The sequence below is a fragment of the Salvelinus fontinalis genome, chromosome 1 (assembly GCF_029448725.1).
Source record: "Salvelinus fontinalis isolate EN_2023a chromosome 1, ASM2944872v1, whole genome shotgun sequence".
Lineage (NCBI taxonomy): Eukaryota > Metazoa > Chordata > Actinopteri > Salmoniformes > Salmonidae > Salvelinus > Salvelinus fontinalis.
In genome coordinates this window covers 56,218,243-56,240,051 of record NC_074665.1, presented here as the reverse complement: position 1 = coordinate 56,240,051, position 21,809 = coordinate 56,218,243, and the positions used below count along the sequence as shown (strand labels likewise).

The 21,809-nt window shown below is 41.5% G+C and overlaps 1 protein-coding gene across 2 annotated transcripts; it reads right to left on the bottom strand.

Annotated features, from left to right (window-relative positions):
* Positions 1 to 323: 323 nt before the first annotated feature.
* On the bottom strand, positions 324 to 19,204 carry LOC129858234 (protein ZNF365-like). 2 transcript variants are annotated; one of them, XM_055927306.1, is made up of 5 exons: positions 18,328 to 19,204; positions 8,390 to 9,160; positions 7,956 to 8,127; positions 7,545 to 7,588; positions 324 to 7,224 (listed from the first exon to the last, which is right to left on the bottom strand). In XM_055927306.1, exons 2-5 carry the CDS (start codon positions 9,139 to 9,141, stop codon positions 7,044 to 7,046), a joined length of 1,149 nt encoding a protein of 382 aa, XP_055783281.1. In that variant the 5' UTR covers positions 9,142 to 9,160; positions 18,328 to 19,204; the 3' UTR covers positions 324 to 7,043. The 2 variants fall into 2 exon arrangements, with proteins under 2 accessions (XP_055783281.1, XP_055783273.1); XM_055927298.1 differs by lacking the exon at positions 18,328 to 19,204 and adding an exon at positions 9,955 to 10,448.
* Between the last annotated feature and the right edge of the window lie 2,605 nt (positions 19,205 to 21,809).

The window sequence follows — 21,809 nt, the reverse complement described above, 5'->3', positions numbered from 1 at the left end:
TTACATTGTGTTGTTTAAGTGTTCCCTTTATTTTTTTGAGCAGTGTATATTCCCAAATAAGTTCTGATAAATTGACATCAAGGTCTAATTCATTCATTTCATGTTTTTAATTAATTATTAAATAAGTTAGTGACCACTCACTACCTTTGGTCAAGTAGTGGTTGACCAAAGCTCCAACTACTCACAGGATATGAAAGGGCACTAGATAAAGGGCTGACGTCAAATGAACAGAACTGTGACGCACTGTTAGTGAGATGAGAGCAACCCATTCATTCTCAAAAAGACAAGCCTGTCCTCTCCATTGTCAACCCTACTCACAAATATGCATGACAGATTAAGGATTTTAATGTCCACTATACACATCTGTGAATAATCCAACTTTAAGTTAAGTACTTCACTGATGTAGAGTAATATGGTGTTTGAAGTACAGTAGGAAGTAGCTTAATATACAACCATCAATAATGATCGAGTCTCTAAATGTCACAAAAGATGACTGAAAAGACAGCAACAAATACACACTACAAAAACAACAAAATACTGTTGTTCTCTCCATGCACATAGGTTATTATTTTCACATCAGGAATATCAATAATAAAACAAAAAATTAGATTTTTTGTATTTTGTTCTTTACTCTTCATGTCACACAGGCCAGCAAGTTTAAACAAAAGTAGTATAATTGTTCACAGTATTGCATTTTGCACAGTGTTATACAGACTACAGTGTTTCAAGTGAAGGCACAAAACAAGAGGTTATTCTTGCAAATAAACCCCACCTACAAACATAAACCAGGGAGACTAAACTTGTAGATATAAGAGTAACACATAATTAAACTAACTTTATCTCTGGTCACATCAACACCTTAATCCTCCTCTCTCTTTCTGATTGTCCAGTGTTAACAACGTCCTGATGAAACCCATAAGCCCCAAAGTGCTCTTTTGCTCAATTATGCAACTCTGATACCATTAAAATATACCTCGCTCCGCTACAAAACTACAAGTTACATCATTTTAACACGCATTAGCTATATAAAAGGAGCATGCTCTCACAAAAGCTATGCACCTCATGCATCTAAGTCCAATTACTTTCACAATGCAAAGACAGACAAAGGTAGTGAACTGAATACCTGCGACAAAAACGTACTTGAAGCACACACATAAAATCATTAAAATCTGATTCAAAGTACTGTATAAGCATTCCGTTAACCACTTTTGGTAACAGAGCCCTCTATGCATTGTACAGTCGTGGCCAAAAGTTGAGAATGACCCAAATATTAATTTCCACCAAGTTTGCTGCTTCAGTGTCTTTAGATATTTTTGTCAGATGTTACTATGGAATACTGAAGTATAACTACAAGCATTTCATAAGTGTCAAAGGCTTTTATTGACAATTACACAAAGTTGAAGCAAAGAGTGAATATTTGCAGTGTTGACCCTTCTTTTTTAAGACCTCTGCAATCCGCCCTGGTATGCTGTCAATTAACTTCTGGGTCACATCCTGACTGATGGCAGCCCATTCTTGCATAATCAATGCTTGGAGTTTGTGGGTTTTTGTTTGTCCACCCGCCTCTTGAGGATTCACCAAAGTTCTCAATGGGATTAAGGTCTGGGGAATTTCCTGGCCATGGACCCAAAATATCTATGTTTTGTTCCCCGAGCCACTTTATCACTTTTGCCTTATGGCAAGGTGCTCCATCATGCTGGAAAATGCATTGTTCATCACCAAACTGTTCCTGGATGGTTGGGAGAAGTTGATCTCGGAGGATGTGTTGGTACCATTCTTTATTCATGGCTGTGTTCTTAGGCAAAATTGTGAGTGAGCCCACTCCATTGGCTGAGAAGCAACCCCACACATGGTTTCAGGATGCTTTACTGTTGGCATGACACAGGACTGATGGTAGCGCTCATCTTGTCTTCTCCGGACAAGCTTTTTTTCCAGGTGCACCAAACAATCGGAAAGGGGATTCATCAGAGAAAATGACTTTACCCCAGTTCTCAGCAGTCCAATCCCTGTATCGTTTGCAGAATATCAGTCTGTCCCTGATGTTTTTCCTGGAGAGAAGTGACTTCTTTTGCTGCCCTTCTTGACACCAGGCCATCCTCCAAAAGTCTTCGCCTCACTGTGCGTGCAGATGCACTCACACCTGCCTGCTGCCATTCCTGAGCAAGCGCTGTACTGGTGGTGCCCCGATGCCGCAGCTGAATCAACTTTAGGAGATGGTCCTGGCGCTTGCTGGACTATCTTGGGCACCCTGAAGCCTTCTTCACAACAATTGAACCTCTCTCCTTGAAGTTCTTGATGATCCGATAAATGGTTGATTTAGGTGCAATCTTACTGGCAGCAATATTCTTGCCTGTGAAACCCTTTTTGTGCAAAGCAATGATGACGGCACATGTTTCCTTGCAGGTAAGCATGGTTGACAGAGGAAGAACAATGATTCCAAGCACCACCCTCCTTTTGAAGTTTCCAGTCTGTTATTCGAACTCAATCAGCATGACAGAGTGATCTCCAGCATTGTCGTCGTCAACACTCACACCTGTGTTAACGAGAGAATCACTGACATGATGTCAGCTGGTACTTTTGTGGCAGGGCTGAAATGCAGTGGAAATGTTTTTGGGGGATTCAGTTCATTTGCATGGCAAAGAGGGACTTTGCAATTCATCTGATCACTCTTCATAAAATTCTGGAGTATATGCAAATTGCCATCATACAAACTGAGGCAGCAGGCTTTGAAAATTAATATTTGTGTCATTCTCAAAACTTTTGGCCACAACTGTAGACAATTAACATATTAGGCTTTGATCTTGTCCCATCGACATCCCCATGATCCATGAAAACTTCCCGTGAGAAAGGCTGTCGTGTCACAGTTTATGAAATCATGAAATGTCAGAAAAATAACCAAATAAAAAGTTATACTTAGCCACAAAGCACAGTATTGTTCAACATTCAATATCAATGCCAGAAGAGGACTTGGTCTACATAAGGGTTGGTGACAATTCTATTTAAACTTCAGTCAATTCAGGAGTTCTGCTTTAGAAATCCAATTATTTTCCTGAATTTTAACTTGTAATTGACCTCAACCCTGGTCTATACAGCAGCACCATGTAAATAAATAACTATAAAAAGATTGGGTATATTCATGTGTTTGCTACATTGCCTTAATTTCATAAAACTACATTTCACTTTGAGACATACAGTAGCTCTATACAAAATATCAATCAACACCAATAACAAAACATACAATTACAACAAATACCAAAAGAGACATTTGTTTTATATTGATTTCCATTCGAATACATTCTCATGGTTTGATGGAGTGCATTGACTTGTAAACATAGATACAACATCACAGCAAATAAGGATGCACGATTTCATTCAAATTTACCCCCACGTTTCGCTACATTCACCTAGTTTCCATTTCTTTTTACCAGAGAAAGGATGACCCGTCACACATACATTTAAATGAAAGGACATATCTGTTATCTGTGCTTGTTAGGCCTAGAAAAAAATTACGTGATTTGGTTAAAAATCACGGGCCTTTGATTCAAAGTATGCATCTCTGTACATTAAAAAAAGAGGAATGTGACATGGAACCTTAAAGCCCGTTATGAAATATGACATAGCAAACATGATCAGCCTGTTCTTGATGACCACAGCTTCAGGCTATGTGCTTGACAGATACAGCTGCATGCTCAGGATACCAGAATGTTTTTATTTCATAGATTTCTATTGCAAATCACTACTGCTCCTCAGTTTTTGCAAAGCTAGGCCTACTGTATATGAATTGTTAATAATTAACTTACACTAGTATTATGATTATGTGCAGAAGTGCAATATAGACCTGTATACAAGGGCTGGAATAAAACACTTAGCTTTGTATTAGCCGTTTTGCACTCCTAGAGGCAGTGCAGTCAAATATATCTATATATATACACATAACTTTGGGGTCACTTAGAAATGTCCTTACTTTTTAAAGAAAAACACATTTTTTGTCCATTAAAATAACATCAAATTGATCAGAAATACAGTGTAGACATTGTTAATATTGTAAATGACTATTGTAGCTGGAAACGGCAGATTTTTTATGGAATATTTACATAGGCGTACAGAGGCCCATTATCAGCAACCATCACTCCTGTGTTCCAATGGCACATTTCCAATGGCACATTGTGTTAGCTAATCCAAGTTTATAATTTTAAAAAGGCTAATTGATCATTAGAAAACCCATTTGCAATTATGTTAACACAGCTGAAAACTGTTGTCCATATTAAAGAAGCAATAAGACTGGCCTTCTTTAGACTAGTTGAGTATCTGGAGCATCAGCATTTGTGGGTTCGATTACATGCTCAAAATGGCCAGAAACAAAACACTTTTTTGGGGGAAACTCATCAGTCTATTCTTGTTCTAACTCGTCAGTCTATTCTTGTTCTATTCCATGCGAGAAATTGCCAAGAAACTGAAGATCTGGTACAACGCTGTGTACTACTCCCTGCACAGGACAGCGCAAACTGGCTATAACCAGAATAGAAAGAAGTGGGAGGCCCCGGTGCACAACTGAGCAAGAGGACAAGTACATTAGAGTGTCTAGCTTGAGAAACAGACGCCTCACAAGTCCTCAACTGGCAGCTTCATTAAATAGTACCCGCTAAACACCAGTCTCAACGTCAACAGTGAAAAGGCGACTCCGGGATGCTGGCCTTCTAGGCAGAGTTCCTCTGTCCAGTGTCTGTGTTCTTTTGCCCATCTTAATCTTTTATTGGCCAGTCTGAGATATGGCTTTTTCTTTGCAACTCTGCCTAGAAGGTCAGCATCCCGGAGTTGCCTCTCCGACGTTGAGACTGTTGTTTTGCGGGTACTATCTAATGAAGCTGCCAGTTGAGGACTTGTGAGGCGTCTGTTTCTCAAAGTAGACACTCTAATGTACTTGTCCTCTTGCTCAGTTGTGCACCGGGGCCTTCCACTCCTCTTTCTATTCTGGTTTGAGCCAGTCCCCGTCCCCCCCCAGAGGAAGGTAGTATATCTCTCTCACACACACTACAAGGTTGGAATAATACTGTGAAAATTATGAAAGAGCTGTTTGAAAAGGTCGCATGAACTTTCAGCTCATTTTCCATGGGTGGAGTTTGGCCTACCAGGCGGTATAAGTTAATAGACCAATAACAAAGAGTTTCAAACCTCTCTGCCAATAACATCTAGTTTTCAGGCTACATATCCCTTCCATTCGGCTTCTCTCATTAGGTCCTTCACTCAGACCAGACAGTTTAAGCAAAAGTCTTACTTATAAAATGGCTTTTTGCTCAGAAGCTATTTGTTTGTTTTTTACCATTTTAAATTGAAAACAATCACATTGACGTACTTAATTGTTACTGATAGATGATTTGATAGAGATAAAAAAACAGCTGCATTTGACCTTGAGTTTAAAGGACCCCCCCCCCAAAGGTAGTTGCCGCCACTATATCGATGTAATCTCCTGTCCTAGAAAGGAAATACACTTTAGGTTCCTCCGGAGAATGACAAAATATATTTTTTTTTTACTATTAACAATTTTTTAACTATTCAAAAGATTAGCCAGCTGGCTCTATGGCTGGTTCTGGACCTGGATTTGTCATAAGCAATGATTTATGGAAAACTTCGCCACAGACGGAAACCACTGGCCTATTTTTGACTTCATCATCTATTGTTATCTCCAAAGTTTTGTCATCTTCCATAAATTTCGTCCGCGAATCCACGATAGAAATAGTTAGAAAGACAAAGACGAAGCTCTGCTAATATGTATAAATATGGAAAGATAGCTGATATGCGTTTTTCTACATTGTAATAGACACGGTGCAACCTTTAGTAGGTACTTTAGGCAGCTAGCAGGCTTCAGTACAGCAAAGCCATGTCAGCCCATGCTCATAAAGTGAAGTGATTGGCTACAATGACTTTGCCCATGATCATGCACACCGCAAATTACATGAAACTATAAATTCCTTGAATTTTATTTTGCGGGTGCCTTTTCATTATCTGGATAGACAATTGTGGTTTTCTATGCTATTATCTCACGCAATTATACCATTTATAAAATGGTCCGATTTTAAATACAGACTAGCTAAAAAAAAATATTTAAATAAAGTGAAAATGTACGAATTATCCAACAGATTATGATAGTTTTCTGGTATAAAAAAAGTGGAGGTGTAAAGACGTTTGAACCCCCTATTTAAATTTGCTCAATGGCTCAGCCAGCCAATTGGACACAATACTGTTCGGATCATCTCAGTCACAAAGAGGAATAACTTTCCAGCTGTTTCTGATTAATAAAAATAAAATATATGCTTTTATTGTCACATACACCAGATAGGTGAAGTGAAATGTGTTGTTTTACAGGGTCAGTCAAAGTAGTGCGGTGCCCCTGGAGCAAATTAGGGTAAAGTGCCTTGTTCAAGGGCATAGACAGGTTTTTCACCTGGCCGGCTCGGGTATTCTAACCAGCGACATTTTGGTTCTGGCCAACACTCTAAACAATGCCATGCTGGTGGGTGGTAACATTCAAATAAAACCCAGCCCTGAAACATAGGCTGAAAATAATTTGTATGTCATATCACAGGAAGAAATACCACATTCACACAGATTTGCAAGAAGTGGGAAGTTTGGATTTGTCACTTAAAGCCCAAATATATAGTACTTTGACTAATATGATGACTTATTGACTTAAATTGTTGTGCAACATCTTGGGTAAGCTCTGGCCATCTTTCACCTCAAAAGTGGATTTCTACTGGTGTGGGCAGTTAACAATTCCATTATCTAGTTGAAAAAAAATTAGATCTACACCCATAAATAGTATGATTTAATACTAATTAAAACATCAATGACGATCAGAAATACATTTCCATCAAATTACTACAGTACTTCCAAAATTGAAACTAGGACAGTAGCAACTTCTAGGACAGAATGGAGCAAAAACTAGCGTACACATGGCCATAAAGCATCCCCTGCTCAGTATTATCTATACATTCAGTAAATACATATCATATATACATTCATTTGTCGGGCCCTGGTCAGGTTACCTAGTCCTCAAATCCAGCTGATCTGCGGCGCTGGGTCCAGGCTTCATCCCTGCGATCAGGTCTGAAGTAGCCAGAGTTACCCACTCTCTCACTAGGGCCTTTGGGGAACGCCCGTCCTAACTGGGAGGGGTGCATTCTACCCTCCTGGGGACAGGACTGTGACAGCTGATAACCTGCTGACCTAGAATCAGGGGACAGTGCAACAAACCTCAGACACAAAACCAATGCTTCAACAGGCAGCACATAACGATGACAGACTCAGGATTAGTAGAGAAGATAAAACTCAGAATCATTACTAATGAATGAGGACACAGAATCTCATTTGCGACAAGGGATCCCTATGTATAATTTATATGTAACCATGTCCTAACCTTTGAAACTGGAAACTCAGCATTGTAATCAAAAGTGAGACACTAAGGCACAGCCCAAAGCTCATGGGCCCAACTATGGAAAACGTAGATCATGTATTTCAACAGTAAAAAATGAAGTTCACAAACTCGCCTGCTTTTGGTTATTCTATGAGGTCCATTTTCAGCTGTCTGGTGCTGCAGGGGAGATGAAAAGATGTCAGGTATTTATACTGTTTACACCAAAGCTCAAACGCTGATATTATCCAGTTCTGGAATGTTATCATGTTTCCCTTTTCTAGATAAATACGGAGGAAGAAAACATATCTGAATAGGCTTCCTCTCAACTCCACAACTGAATCTGGGAGGCCAGTTACGATCAACAGTTCTCACGAGGGTTCAAATGTGTGACAATTATGATATTCTCTACCCTCTCCCTAACCGTCTTTCCGTTGACATCTAAAAAAAAGTAAGAGCAGCTGCCACAAAACACTTTGAAAAGGAATCTGTCATTGTAAACACATTGCTGTCAGTAGTAGGAAACAGGCTTGATATTGTACAGTACCATGTAATCGGTGTAGGTTGGTGGACTGGGTGAGCTCTGGTAGTACTCCAGTAGCCTCTCAGCCAGGGCGATGCGTTTGAGCAGGTTCTCAATGAAACGTTGGATCCGAACTTTACCACATATCTCGTGCTGGGCTGCAGCCTCCAGAAAATTCTGAATGGTGATGACTTCTCTGGAAAAAAAGAAGAAGAAAAAAGAAACAAAACAGAGATACAAATTCAAGACTTGAGGGGGGAACAATGGGGGGAGTATCTAGTAACATGCTAAAGAATATTGCTACTGCAAAAGTTACAGAAACACCATTAGCAACAGCAACAATCTAAGGAGTTACCAGATTAGTGTACAGTCTGCCACTTGAGCTCATGATTATGATTTTAACTAACAATACCGTAAGGAAATGTTAAGACTGAGTTACTGACTCAGACACTACTCACTGTTCTCTCCTCTCCAGCTCGTACTCTGACTCATTCAGCTGCTCCTTTAGTGTGGCGATCACCATCACGGCCATGTCCACCTGGTGGCTCAGCGCTCTCTCCCTCTCCTGTACCTCCTGCCTCTCCTGGGCCAGGTGCTGGGAGTGGGCACGCTCACACAGCAGCTCTGTGTCTGTCTGGGCCAGCTCCGTGCTGACCCTGTGCAGCCTCCTCTGCATGGTGCTGTCCGCTGCCAGCAGGACCTTGGCAAGCCTGCGCCGGACCGACACCTCCCCAGCACAGACACTCCACTCTGGGGACACCGCCTCAGGCTCGCTGCCTGGGTCTGGAGGGTTGTCAAATGGAAATGGGATATGATCTCTCCCAGGGCTGGACTTGTGAAATTTTAAATCATCTTTACGGGCCTCTTCTTCCTCAGTCTGTATCTCCTCCGCTGCCTGCGTCCCCACACTATGCGTACGACACCTCTCTATGCAGCTAGTGACCTCTCGTGTGTCACTCAGGGAGCGCACATGCAAGACTCTCTCTGGGTGAGAGTGCCCCCTGCGGGTCGGGAGGCTCAGCTCGTGCATGGTGTGGTAGTAGCTGTGGCTGTATTCCAGGTGGTCTCTCAAGGAGGCCAGGCTATGGAACCTCTCACGCTCCCCACACCGAGGGCACCTAAATGGGAGCTGGGAGTCCGCAGATGCCCCACAAGCCTGCCCATTCTCAGTGATGAGAGAGGTCCTCCTGGCGCATACCTTCGCCTGCATTTCACCTACAACCTGGAAGCTAAACACACAATGGTTACAGTCAGCTGATATATGACTGATATACGTAATCCAAATACAGTAAACTTACGACAGCAGGTAGCCTAGTTGTTAGAGCATTGGACTAGTAACCGAAAGGTTGCAAGATCAAATCCCCAAGCTGACAAGGTAAAAATCTGAACAAGGCAGTTAACCCACTGTTCCTAGGCTGTCATTGAAAATAAGAACGTGTTCTTAACTGACTTGCCTAGTTAAATAAAGGTAAAATAAAAATAATAAAATGACAAGACTGATATCTCATGCATACATCACTCAGCTATATTACTGCAATTGAGTAATATTCAACAATAGGCTATTAAATCAAGCCTACATTTGTTTAAATCAAATCCAATTGGCTGTTTAATTTATTCAATCTGTCACCTAACTGACAACTAAGGTTGCAAAAGCCTACCTTCGTAAAACGAAGTGGCCTGCAGATCCTTATCAACAACCAGCCAACAATAGATGAATATGGCAATATGGTTGACGGCAGAATCATGTAAATACAATTAAAGTATTTAGCTAAGCGATGGAACATAAGGGCTCTCGATATTAACAGCTTGTCGTAAATGTAACAGGTCATTTTTAAAAGGCTTAACTATTAGCTAACGCTGGTAGAATTTCTTCCTACCCCATGCATGGCTCATCACTACTAACGTTAGCTAGCTAGTTAGCCAGGCTGCTGCTGCCAATACACAGCTCCATGGTGTTTTATATTACACCATGATCTATTTCGACCTACTGATGCAGGTAGTCTCGCATAAATATATAGTTTACCTGTATTTGCATGATGATGTCATGCAAAAGAGCAAGAATTCCCCACACAGATTTCCTGCGTAGGGTTGTGAAAATGTTAGTCAGCTGAGAGCAATGAACACAGCCTCCCCTACTGTAGGCCTACCTGGGACTGGTTTTGTATAAGCTAGTGACGATAAGCAACCAAATATCAATGGAATGTTGCTAATTCAGTAAAATAGCTACAATATCGCGTTTACTGACTACCAATTAGAACCAGAACAGTGCCTTCATTGGTCATTGTAATAAGCGTTGCACATGATGGCATAAATATTCCTCGCCGTCAAATACATTTTTTAATGGAATTTAAAATAGTCATAATTTCCAACTAAATTAACAAGAAATTATATGTTATTAACTGTCAGGCCGTTAAAATCGTATTTTTTTAAATTGAACTCCACATTGTGCATATCAGATAGTGGTGAGGAGGAGTCTACCGTGTCCGGAAGCGACCCTTAATTTTCTGGATTCAGACAGTGCGGAAGAGGCAAAGGAAGTGGCCCAACTCGACAGAAAATCTGGCTCCCTCCAGCAGGTGGCGTTTTTTTTTTTACACCCCCCCCCCCCCCCCCCCCCCCCCCCCCCCCCCCCCCCCCCAAGGAAGGATAGAAGTTTCGTAACGCTTTAGGTTGTTACAAGTGTACTGATATGAGTAGGACACGTGACTTCCCGGCAACTTTGAGAACAAACACTTTGGCTGCATTCCAAACACACAAACTCATAAAAGACACACACTCGATTTATGCCCTTGGGCAATCCCCGTCACCAACTTGGACGTTGGTCCTAACTATAAACCAAACAAGGGAAGTTCGCAATGTAAGTCCATCAGCCCTTGGTTTTGATTGAGTTTGCAATTATATTCACTTCGGGCCAGAAACACCCCATAATTAAATTCTAGATTATTGTACACCCGCTAAGAAAAAACCGCCAAAATGTAAAACCTCAACATACGTAAGTAAAAACGAATGTAAATTAGTTAGAAATTGTGCTACTAATAACCATGACGCACAAACACGCCTCGTAAAAGTAATGAAGTTTTTGTTTGGTTAACCTTTGGAAAATGTAGAAATAAAACATTTTCCTTCAGAAGTTCCAGCTAGGCAGGTTAACGTTAGATAGCTAATTAATAGCTATCATACAGTAGGAGTATATGAATAATTATATAGTTAATATAAGTAGACATGCAATCATAATTGACTGTAGAGTATATATAAAGCACCCACAAGCTAATGGTGGCTGAAAACACAATCATCCCGGGATGAACAGTGACGAAATGCCGGGCAAGATGGTCCATTTAAAAATCATTCCTTCCTTCCTCCGTTGCCCTACAAGTGTATACTTATCAGACGTCATTGTGTTTTCAGCCACGGGTAGCTTGTGGGTGCTTTATATGCGCTACAGTCAATTATGATTGCATGTATACTTGCATAACTATATCATTATTAATATAGGGTGTGTCTTTTATGAGTTTGAAATGCAGCCTTTATATTGGAGTTGTCTCGAGATGGCTATGCATATTCTTGGCATGAGGCTGATAGCGTAGCATTTTAGATATTTTTTTATTAATAACAAACAAAAGAGAAATAATCACATGCAAACAAGAATATATACAAACTATTTACATTGCAAGGAATACTAAACAAACAAATCATATTAATAATACAACAAGTTTAGGTTTTGATTTAGATCATTTGCATTTGTGAATAGGAAATGTACCTAATATTACCAAATCAAATTTTATTTGTCACATGTGCCGAACACAACGTTTAGACCTTACAGTGAAATGCTTACTTACAAGCCCTTAACCAACAATGCAGTCTTAAGAAAATACATACCAAAATTGAGAGATAAGAACAACAAATAATTAAAGAGCAGCAGTAAATAACAATAGCGGGGCTATATACAGGGGGTACCGGTACAGTTTCAATGTGCGGGGGCCACTGGTTTCGAGGTAATTGAGGTAATTATGTACATGTAGTTAGAGTTATTAAAGTGGCTATGCATAAATAACAGAGCAGGGGGGGGGGGGTCAATGCAAATAGTCTGGGTAGCCATTTGATTAGCTGATCAGGAGTCTTATGGCTTGGGGGTAGAAGCTGTTTAGAAGCCTCTTGGACCTAGACTTTGTGCTCCGGTACCGCTTGCCGTGCGGTAGCAGAGAGAACAGTCTATGACTAGGGTGTCTGGAGTCTTTGACAATTTTTAGGTCCTTCCTCTGACTCTGCCTGGTATAGAGGTTCTGGAAGCTTGGCCCCGGTGATATATTGGGCCGTACACACTACTTTCTGTAGTACCTTGTGGTCAGAGGCCGAGCAGTTGCCATACCAGGCAGTGATGCAACCCGACAGGATGCTGTCGATGGTGCAGCTGTAGAACCCTTTGAGGATCTGAGGACCCATGCCAAATCTTTTCACTCTCTTGAGGGGGAATAGGTTTTGTCGTGCTCTCTTTACGACTGTCTTGGTGTGCTTGGACCATGTTAGTTTGTTGGTGATGTGGACGCCAAGGAACTTGAAGCCTCAACCTGCTCCACTACAGCCCCATCGATGAGAATGGGGGCGTCCTCGGTCCTCCTTCTCCTGTAGTCCACAATCATCTCCTTTGTCTTGATCACAATGAGGGAGAGGTAGTTGTCCTTGCACCACATGGTCAGGTCTCTGACCTCCTCCCTCTAGGCTGTCTCATCATTGTCGGTGATCAGGCCTACCACTGTTGTGTCATCAGCAAACTTAATGATGGTGTTGGAGTCGTGCCTGGCTGTGCAGTCATGAGTAAACAGGGAGTACAGGAGGGGACTGAGCACGCACCCCTGAGGAGCCCCCGTGTTGAGGATCAGCGTGGCGGATGTGTTGTTACCTACCTTTACCACCTGGGGGTGGCCCTTCAGGAAGTCCAGTATCCAGTTGCAGAGGGAGGTGTTTAGTCCCAGGGTCCTTAGCTTAGCGATGAGCTTTGATGGCACTTTGGTGTTGAACGCTGAGCTGTAGTCACTGAATAGCAGTCTCACATAAGTGTTCCCTTTGTCAATGTGGGAAAGGGCAGTGTGGATCTGTTGGTGCGGTATGCAAATTGGAGTGGGTCTAGGGTTTCTGGGATAATGGTGTTGATGTGAGCCATGACCAGCCTTTCAAAGCATTTAATGGCTACAGACGTGAGTGCCACGGGTCGGTAGTCATTTAGGCAGGTTACTTTAGTGTTCTTCGGCACAGGGACTATGGTGGGCTGCTTGAAACATGTTGGTATTACAGACTCAGACAGGGAGGTTGAAAAGGGAAGTTGAAAATGTCAGTGAAGACATTTGCCAGTTGGTCAGCACATTTTCAGAGTACACGTCCTTGTAATTCGTCTGGCCCAGCAGCCTTGTGAATGTTGACCTGTTTAAAGGTCTTACTCACATCGGCTGTGGAGAGTGTGATCACACAGTCATCCGGAACAGCTGATGCTCTCATGCACGTTTCAGTGTTACTTGCCTCGAAGCGAGCATAGAAGTTATTTAGCTCGTCTCATAGGCTCGTGTGACTGGGCAGCTCTCGACTGTGCTTCCCTTGTAGTCTGTAATAGTTTGCGAGCCCTGCCACATCCGACGAGCGTCGGAGCCGGTGGAGTACGATTCAATCTTAGTCCTGTATTGACGGTTCGCCTGTTTGATGGTTCGTCGGAGGGCATAGCAGGATTTCTTATAAGCTTCCGGGTTAGAGTCCCGCTCCTTGAAAGCGGCAGCTCTAATCAAATCAAATCTTATTTGTCACATACACATGGTTAGAAGATGTTAATGCGAGTGTAGCGAAATGCTTGTGCTTCTAGTTCCGACCATGCAGTAATATCTAACAAGTAATCTAACCTAACAATTTCACAACAACTACCTTATACACACAAGTGTAAAGGAATGAATAAGAATATGTACATTAAAATATATGAATGAGTGATGGCCGTGCGGCATAGGCGAGATGCAGTAGATGGTATAGAGTACAGTATATATGTCACGATTTGTCTGAATGAATGGACCAAGGCTCAGCATACTTAGAGTTCCACATGTTTAATAAATATGAAACTCAACAAAAACAATACAGAAGAAAACGAAACGTGATGTTCTGGGCTGCTCACAGGCAGCTACACAAAAACAAGATCCCACAAACAGGTGGGAAAAGGCTGCCTAAATATGATCCCCAATCAGAGACAACGATAGACAGCTGCCTCTGATTGGGAACCATACCAGGCCAACAAAGAAATAGAAAACATAGATTGCCCACCCTAGTCACACCCTGACCTAACCAAATAGAGAATTAAAAGGATCTCTAAGGTCAGGGCGTGACAATATAAATATGAGATGAGTAATGTAGGGTATGTTAACATTATATAAAGTGGCATTGTTTAAAGTGGCTAGTGATACATTTATTACATCCATTTTCTGTTATTACAGTGGCTAGAGTTGAGTCAGTATGTTGGCAGCAGCCACTCAATGTTAGTGATGGGTGGCCTTGAGATAGAAGCTGTTTTTCAGTCTCTCGGTCCCCGCTTTGATGCACCTGTACTGACCTCGCCTTCTGGATGATAGCGGGGTGAACAGGCAGTGGCTCGGGTGGTTGTTGTCCTTGATGATCTTTTTGACCTTCCTGTGACATCGGGTGGTGTAGGTGTCCTGGAGGGCAGGTAGTTTGCCCCCGGTGATGCGTTGTACAGACCTCACTACCCTCTGGAGAGCCTTACGGTTATGGGCTGAGCAGTTGCCGTATCAGGCGGTGATACAGCCCGACAGGATGCTCTCGATTGTGCATCTGTAAGTGTTTTTGGTGACAAGCTGAATTTCTTCAGCCTCCTGAGGTTGAAGAGGCTACCCTTTAGCTCAACGCGAATGTTGCCTGTAATCCATGGCTTCTGGTTGGGGTATGTACGTACAGTCACTGTGGGGACGATGTCCTTGATGCACTTATTGATAAAGCCAGTGACTGATGTGATGTACTTCTCAATGCCATCGGAAGAATCCCGGAACATATTCCAGTCTGTGCTAGCAAAACAGTCGTGTAGTTTAGCATCTGCTTCATCTGACACACTTTTTAATAGAGCGAGTCACTGGTGCTTCCTGCTTTAATTTTTGCTTGTAAGCAGGAATCAGGAGGATAGAGTTATAGTCAGATTTGCCAAATGGAGCGCGAGGGAGAGCTTTGTACGTGTCTCTGTGTGTGGAGTAAAGGTGGTCTAGAATTTTTTTTCTCCCTCCGGTTGCACATTTAATACATTGATAGAAATGAGGTTAAACTGATTTAAGTTCCCCTGCATTAAAGTCCCTGGCCACTAGGTGCGCCGCCTCTGAATCAGCGTTTTCCTGTTTACTTATGGAGGAATGCAGTTCATTGAGCGTGGTTTTAGCGCCAGCCTTGGTCTGTGGTGGTATGTAGACAGCTACGAAAAATACAGATAAACTCTCTAGCTAGATCGTGTGGTCTACAGCGTATCATGAGATACTCTACCTCAGGCGAGCAAAATCTTGAGAATCCAGGTGAAAGCTATGATCCCTTATTGATGTCAACTGTAAAACCCTGAGACTTCCTTAGATATTGTGCACCAGCTATTGATTACAAATATGCATAGGCCACCGCCTCGTATCTTACCAGAGGCTGCTGTTCTGTCCTGCCGATAGTGTATAACCCGCCAGCTGTATGTTCTTAATGTCGTCGTTCAGCCACGACTCGGTGAAACATAAGATATTACAATTTTTAATGTCCTGTTGGTAGGATATACATGCTTTCAGTTCATCCCATTTATTTTCCAGCCATTGAACGTTAGCTAGCTGAACGGAAGCCAAGGGCAGATTAGCCACTCGTCACCTGATCCTCACAAGGCATCCTGATCTCTTTCCGCAAAACCTACGTTTCCCTTTCCAGCGAATCACGGGGATCTGGGCCTGGTCGGGTGTCCGTAGTATATCCCTGGCGCCGGAGGGTAGGGCTGCCATCTTATCGGCACTTAACCAACCATGCTATTTTGTTTGTTTTTCGCTTTTTTCATAACTTGTTTTGTACATAATGTTGCAGCTACCGTCTCTTATGGCCGAAAATAGCTTCTTGACATCAGAACTGGGATTACTCACCTTAAATTGGATTAGTTCTTCTTCAATGAGTCAGACGTGAGGGATATACTATGGACACCTGACCAGGCCCAGATCCCCGTCATTCGCTGGAAAGGGAAACGTAGGTTTTGCGGAAAGAGATCAGGATGCCTTGTGAGGATCAGGTGACGAGTGGCTAATCTGCCCTTGGCTTCCGTGATGACGGGTCCAATATTTATCAATAATTCCTGCTACTTCCTTCTTAAATACTTAATTCCCAAGTAAAGTATTATTCAATTTACAGTAACCTTTACTAAAAAAAAATGTTGACAAACCATGCATATTCATATTTTCTTTAAATCCCTTTGTGGTCTGTTAGTCTCAATTGAACCATCGATTTTTATCAACCTTGTCAGCCATATATTCAGATATCAGCCAGAAATCAATACAGGATTATATAGATAAATCTTTAGTACTCCATATAAACATCTTCTTATATGGGTTCTTATGCCCCCAAATATCTAGAACACCTAACCTTATCTCACAATCAGAGTTGCTATCCTTAGGCCATCTATCTAGATTAACATGTAATACTGTATTTAAATCTCTACCCCATATTACTTTGGCCAGTGGAAATTTAGACATACTTTTACTTATTTTCCTCTCAATGTCTCTAAATACAATACAGTTACTTGACTTAATGGCCAAGGCTACAAACTTAGCCAGTAAGTGGCCAATAACTACAAACTTGGCCAATAACTACAAATACCTAGGTGTCTGGTTAGACTGTAAACTCTCCTTACTGACTCACATTAAGCATCTCCAATCCAAAATTAAATCTAGAATCGGCTTCCTATTTCGCAACAAAGCATTCTTCACTCATGCTGCCAAACATACCCTCGTAAAACTGACTATCCTACTGATCCTTGACTTCGGCGATGTCATTTACAAATTAGCCTCCAACACTCTACTCAGCAAATTGGATGTAGTCAATCACAGTGCCATCCGTTTTGTCATCAAAGCCCCATATACTACTCACCACTGCGACCTGTGTGCTCTCGTTGGCTGGCCCTCGCTTCATATTCGGCACCAAACCCACTGGCTCCAGGTCATCTATAAGTCTTTGCTAGGTAAAGCCCCGTCTTATCTCAGCTCACTGGTCACCATAGCAGCACCCTCCAGTAACACGTGCTCCAGCAGGTATATTTCACTGGTCATCCCTAAAGTCAACTCCCCCTTTGGCTGCCTTTCCTTCCAGTTCTCTGCTGTCAATGACTGGAACGAATTTCAAAAATCACTGAAGCTGGAGTCTTATATCTCCCTCACTAACTTTAAGCATCAGCTGTCAGAGCAGTTTACCGATCATTGCACCTGTACACAGCCCATCTGTAAATAGCCCACCCAACTACCTCATCCCTATATTGTTATTTATTTTTTTGCTCCTTTGCACACCAGTATCTCTACTTGCACATTCATCTTCTGCACATCTATCACTCCAGTGTTTAATTGCTAAATTGTAATTATTTTGCCACTATGGCCTATTTATTGCCTTACCTCCCTAATCTTACTACATTTGCACACACTGTATGTAGACTTTTCTATTGTGTTATTGACTGTACGTTTGTTTATCCCATGTGTAACACTGTGTTGTTTGTGTCGCACTGCTTTGCTTTATCTTGGCCAGGTCACAGTTGTAAATGAGAACTTGTTCTCAACTGGCCTACCTGGTTATATAAAGGTGAAATAAAAAATTAAAATAAAATATTGGTAGCATAAGTATTCACAACAATGAATTGAATGTGGTTGACATCTACCAATAGCATAATCCATCTCCCTGCATTATCTGCTTCATGACTCAGTATGTGACCCTTAAAGCTGCCTTTTAAAATTGCAACACCTGCTGACCAAATGAAAGCCAATTATCATTCTCCCACTGACACTTCCAAAATGCAGTATCTGTGGAACAATACAAAAATAAAGATTTCCTTTTCAAAATATTACGGATTCCGCTGGCGTTAATAGAAAAAACTGAAATGGACATTTACTATCACATGACTATATGAAGAATATGAAACTTGTATACTATAAATTCACATGAACCGGGTTCTCACCAAATGAAATGTTCTTGCTAGTTTGCAATAAAAACAGTCCTTTGCACCATACAGGTGGTAGATCTAAAGTGAAAAAAAATATATCTTTTTTTTTACTAATTGCAAATAACATCTGCGCCATGCATTGGTAAAACGAACATTAAGTGTCAGTGTGAATTTCTCTGCCATAAAAAAAACGAACAAAAAAACTTGACTCACAAATAATGCTCTTTTCCATGGTAAATCCAGTAGCCATCAAGCTAGGCGTCAGCGCACAATTCCCTTTCATTTACAAAAGCCTTGGCTCTCGCGAAGTATGCACTTTTCCCCTCCTTCCTTGCTCTCTCAATCATCGGCAACAAACGATTCCGAGATTCTTTATCAAATGCTGTGAAGTCGTCCCTGAACCTCAGGTTGTTGTACTTTAAATAGTCATTTTTCTTTGCACTTTCCATCTCAGATCCCTCACTGTCCTGGAGATGAATCTCATGTTCACTGGTCGCGGTGGCTGGTTGTTCTCCCCATCTCTCAGCCTACCCAGGCGGTGCACCACATCCAGAGAACCCGCAACAACATTCCGGTGGTCCTCCGGGACTATTGCCCTGCAAATGTCGTTTACATTTGCTTTGATGTTCTCGTCATATCTTTCGAAGAGGTTCCACCATTCTGAGTGACTGCTGGAGAGCATATGTCAGGTCTCTGAATAGACTGGTGTCGTGGAAATTCTACACAGGGACACTTGAAGTCAATCTTAAATTAATCATTCTTTAATAATAGTTAACTGGAGAGGTTCCAGTCCCGTTAGATCTCTTGTATACTGGTTACAGACGTTACATCGGCATACTGTAGTTCATAGGGTTGGTTCCGGCATGTGTCTAACACCATCTCCTATCTCATATCTTTACCAAGCACAGGCAGGAACCAAGGAATATTTAAGACAAGATTAACATTTTCAAGGCTGTCTCTTCACAAGATAAAATGTTCCATCACATTCCATCCTCTTATCACTTGTGTGATATTAATCATTACATTTCAAGGTAAGCATTAGATTTTAGCCTCTGTATCAAAATACATCATTTTAATAAATCATAAAAAAGATTATACTTAGATTCATGAGAGTGAATCTAATTTCCTTCATAATCATCATACTAAAGCTCAAATCTACAATCAAAGTAGTAAGTAAACAAAATCAACGTATAAAACCAGACACTTTCAAACCCTTCATTCTGGGTTGTACAATGCAACTTGCAAAACCATGGCTTAAGACCTTCACTTCATACAGTTACACATATGCTTCATTACACAATTCAATTTCAGCTCAAGCTTATGTCGCGAGTGGCATGTTAATGACAGATTGGTATCTCAATGCATTTCTAGTCTAAAGTGCTTTACATTTTGCAGTGTGCAGACCTCCACAATCAACCTGATACCCCAAATAAACAATTTTGGACAAGCCTAAATCAATTACGGCACGGTTGACCAACCCCCTCTCTCCCGGCACTCATTCTTCTGCCGTTACAGTTCATCCTCCCAATGGCATATGTTCAAAGTGGATGGCACTTGATAATTCCCCGATTTCTCTCAACTGAGCCGCCACTGTCCTTTACAGTCCATTATGTCTTGTCCGTTTTCCTACCAGTAAACCAGCAGCATGAGAGAAGTTTGGATGGGATCTCTCTACATTCTCACTCCACGTGGACTCATATTTCACTCCTGAGAGAAAATGTATGAGAGAAAAGGCAGTTGATACAGTTGAAGTCGGAAGTTTACATACACCTTAGCCAAATACATTTAAACTCAGTTTTTCCACAATTCCTCACATGTAATCCGAGTAAAAATTCCCTGTTTTAGGTCAGTTAGGATCACCACTTTATTTTAAGAATGTGAAATGTCAGAATAATAGTTGAGAGAATGATTTATTTGAGCTTTTATGCATTTCATCACATTCCCAGTGGGTCAGAAGTTTACATACACTCAATTAGTATTTGGTAGGATTGCCTTTAAATTGTTTAACTTGGGTCAAATGTGTCGGGTAGCCTTCCACAAGATTCCCACAATAAATTGGGTGAATTTTGGCCCATTCCTCCTGACAGAGCTGGTGTAACTGAGTCAGGTTTGTAGGCCTCCTTGCTCGCACACGCTTTTCAGTTCTGCCCACACATTTTCTATAGGCTTGAGGTAAGGGCTTTGTGATGGCCACTCCAATACCTTGCCTTTTTTGTCATTAAGCCATTTTGCCACAACTTTGGATGTATGCTTGTGGTCAATGTCCATTTTGAAGACCCATTTGCGACCAAGCTTTAACTTCCTGACTGATGTCTTGAGATGTTGCTTCAATATATCCACATAATTTTCCACCCTCATGATGACATCTATTTTGTGAAGTGCACCAGTCCCTCCAGCAGCAACGCACCCCCACAACATGATGCTGCCACCCCCGTGCTTCACGGTTGGGATGGTGTTCTTCGGCTTGCAAGCGTGCCCCATTTTCCTCCAAACATAACGATGGTCATTATGGCCAAACAGTTCTATTTTTGTTTCATCAGACCAGAGGACATTTCTCCAAAAAGTACGATCTTTGTCCCCATGTGCAGTTGCAAACCGTAGTCTGGCAATTTTATGGCGGTTTTGGAGCAGTGGCTTCTTCCTCGCTGAGTGGCCTTTCAGGTTATGTTGATATAGGACTCGTTTTACTGTTGATATAGATACTTTTGTACCCGTTTCCTCCAGCATCTTCACAAGGTCCTTTGCTGTTGTTCTGGGATTGATTTGCACTTTTCGGCCCAAAGTACGTTCAACTCTAGGAGACAGAACGCGTCTCCTTCCTGAGCGGTATAACGTCTGCGTGGTCCCATGGTATTTATACTTGCGTACTATTGTTTGTACAGATAAACGTGGTACCTTTAGGCGTTTGGAAATTGGAGGTCTACAATTATTTTTCTGAGGTCTTGGCTGATTTCTTTTGATTTTCCCATGATGTCAAGCAAAGAGGCACTGAGTTTGAAGGTAGGCCTTGAAATACATCCACAGGTAGACCTCCAATTGACTTCTAAAGGCATGACATCATTTTCTGGAATTTTCCAAGCTGTTTAAAGGCACAGTCAACTTAGTGTATGTACACTTCTCACCCACTGGAATTGTGATACAGTGAATTCTAAATGAAATAATCTGTCTTTAATAAACAATTGTTTAAAAAATTACTTGTCATGCACACAGTAGATGTCCTAACCGACTTGCCAAAACTATAGTTGTTAACAAGAAATTTGTGTATGTAACCTAAGTGTATATAAACTTCCGACTTCAACTGTAGCTTCGACTGGATGCTGTTTACAGGTTGCTGGCTAGGACTCAGTTTTCACGGTAGAAGTGATGAAGGACCATAGTGAATGCCATTATCACCATTACATCAGCCGTTTGGAGGGGGTGAGGTTCACACTGTTCTCGTCCGAATTATCCCTTCCATGCATCTAGATAGCATCTGTGGTCACCTTTGCCATAACCTCGAGAGAGAACAGATCAGAACAACAGTTTAGTTCAGGAAATCCAAACAAATTATTTACTGTATGACGAATTATTACTACTACCAATATTCTTAGTACAGATTTCTAAGACAAATGACAAAGAGAATAACAACACACAGTTTTAAACAATTTTCCCCCTTCAAATTGGCTTATACTCCCCTATTATCTTGGCGATCTCAC

Excerpts from the sequence above, each read along its gene's own strand:
- LOC129858234 (XM_055927298.1), bottom strand. The coding sequence starts at position 9,977 with ATGACATCATCATGCAAATACAG. Across the intron at positions 8,128-8,389 it reads GAGCTGGAGAGGAGAGAACA|AGAAGTCATCACCATTCAGA; the intron begins GTGAGTAGTGTC and ends CTTTTTTTCCAG. Across the intron at positions 7,589-7,955 it reads CAACCTACACCGATTACATG|CACCAGACAGCTGAAAATGG; the intron begins GTACTGTACAAT and ends TCTCCCCTGCAG.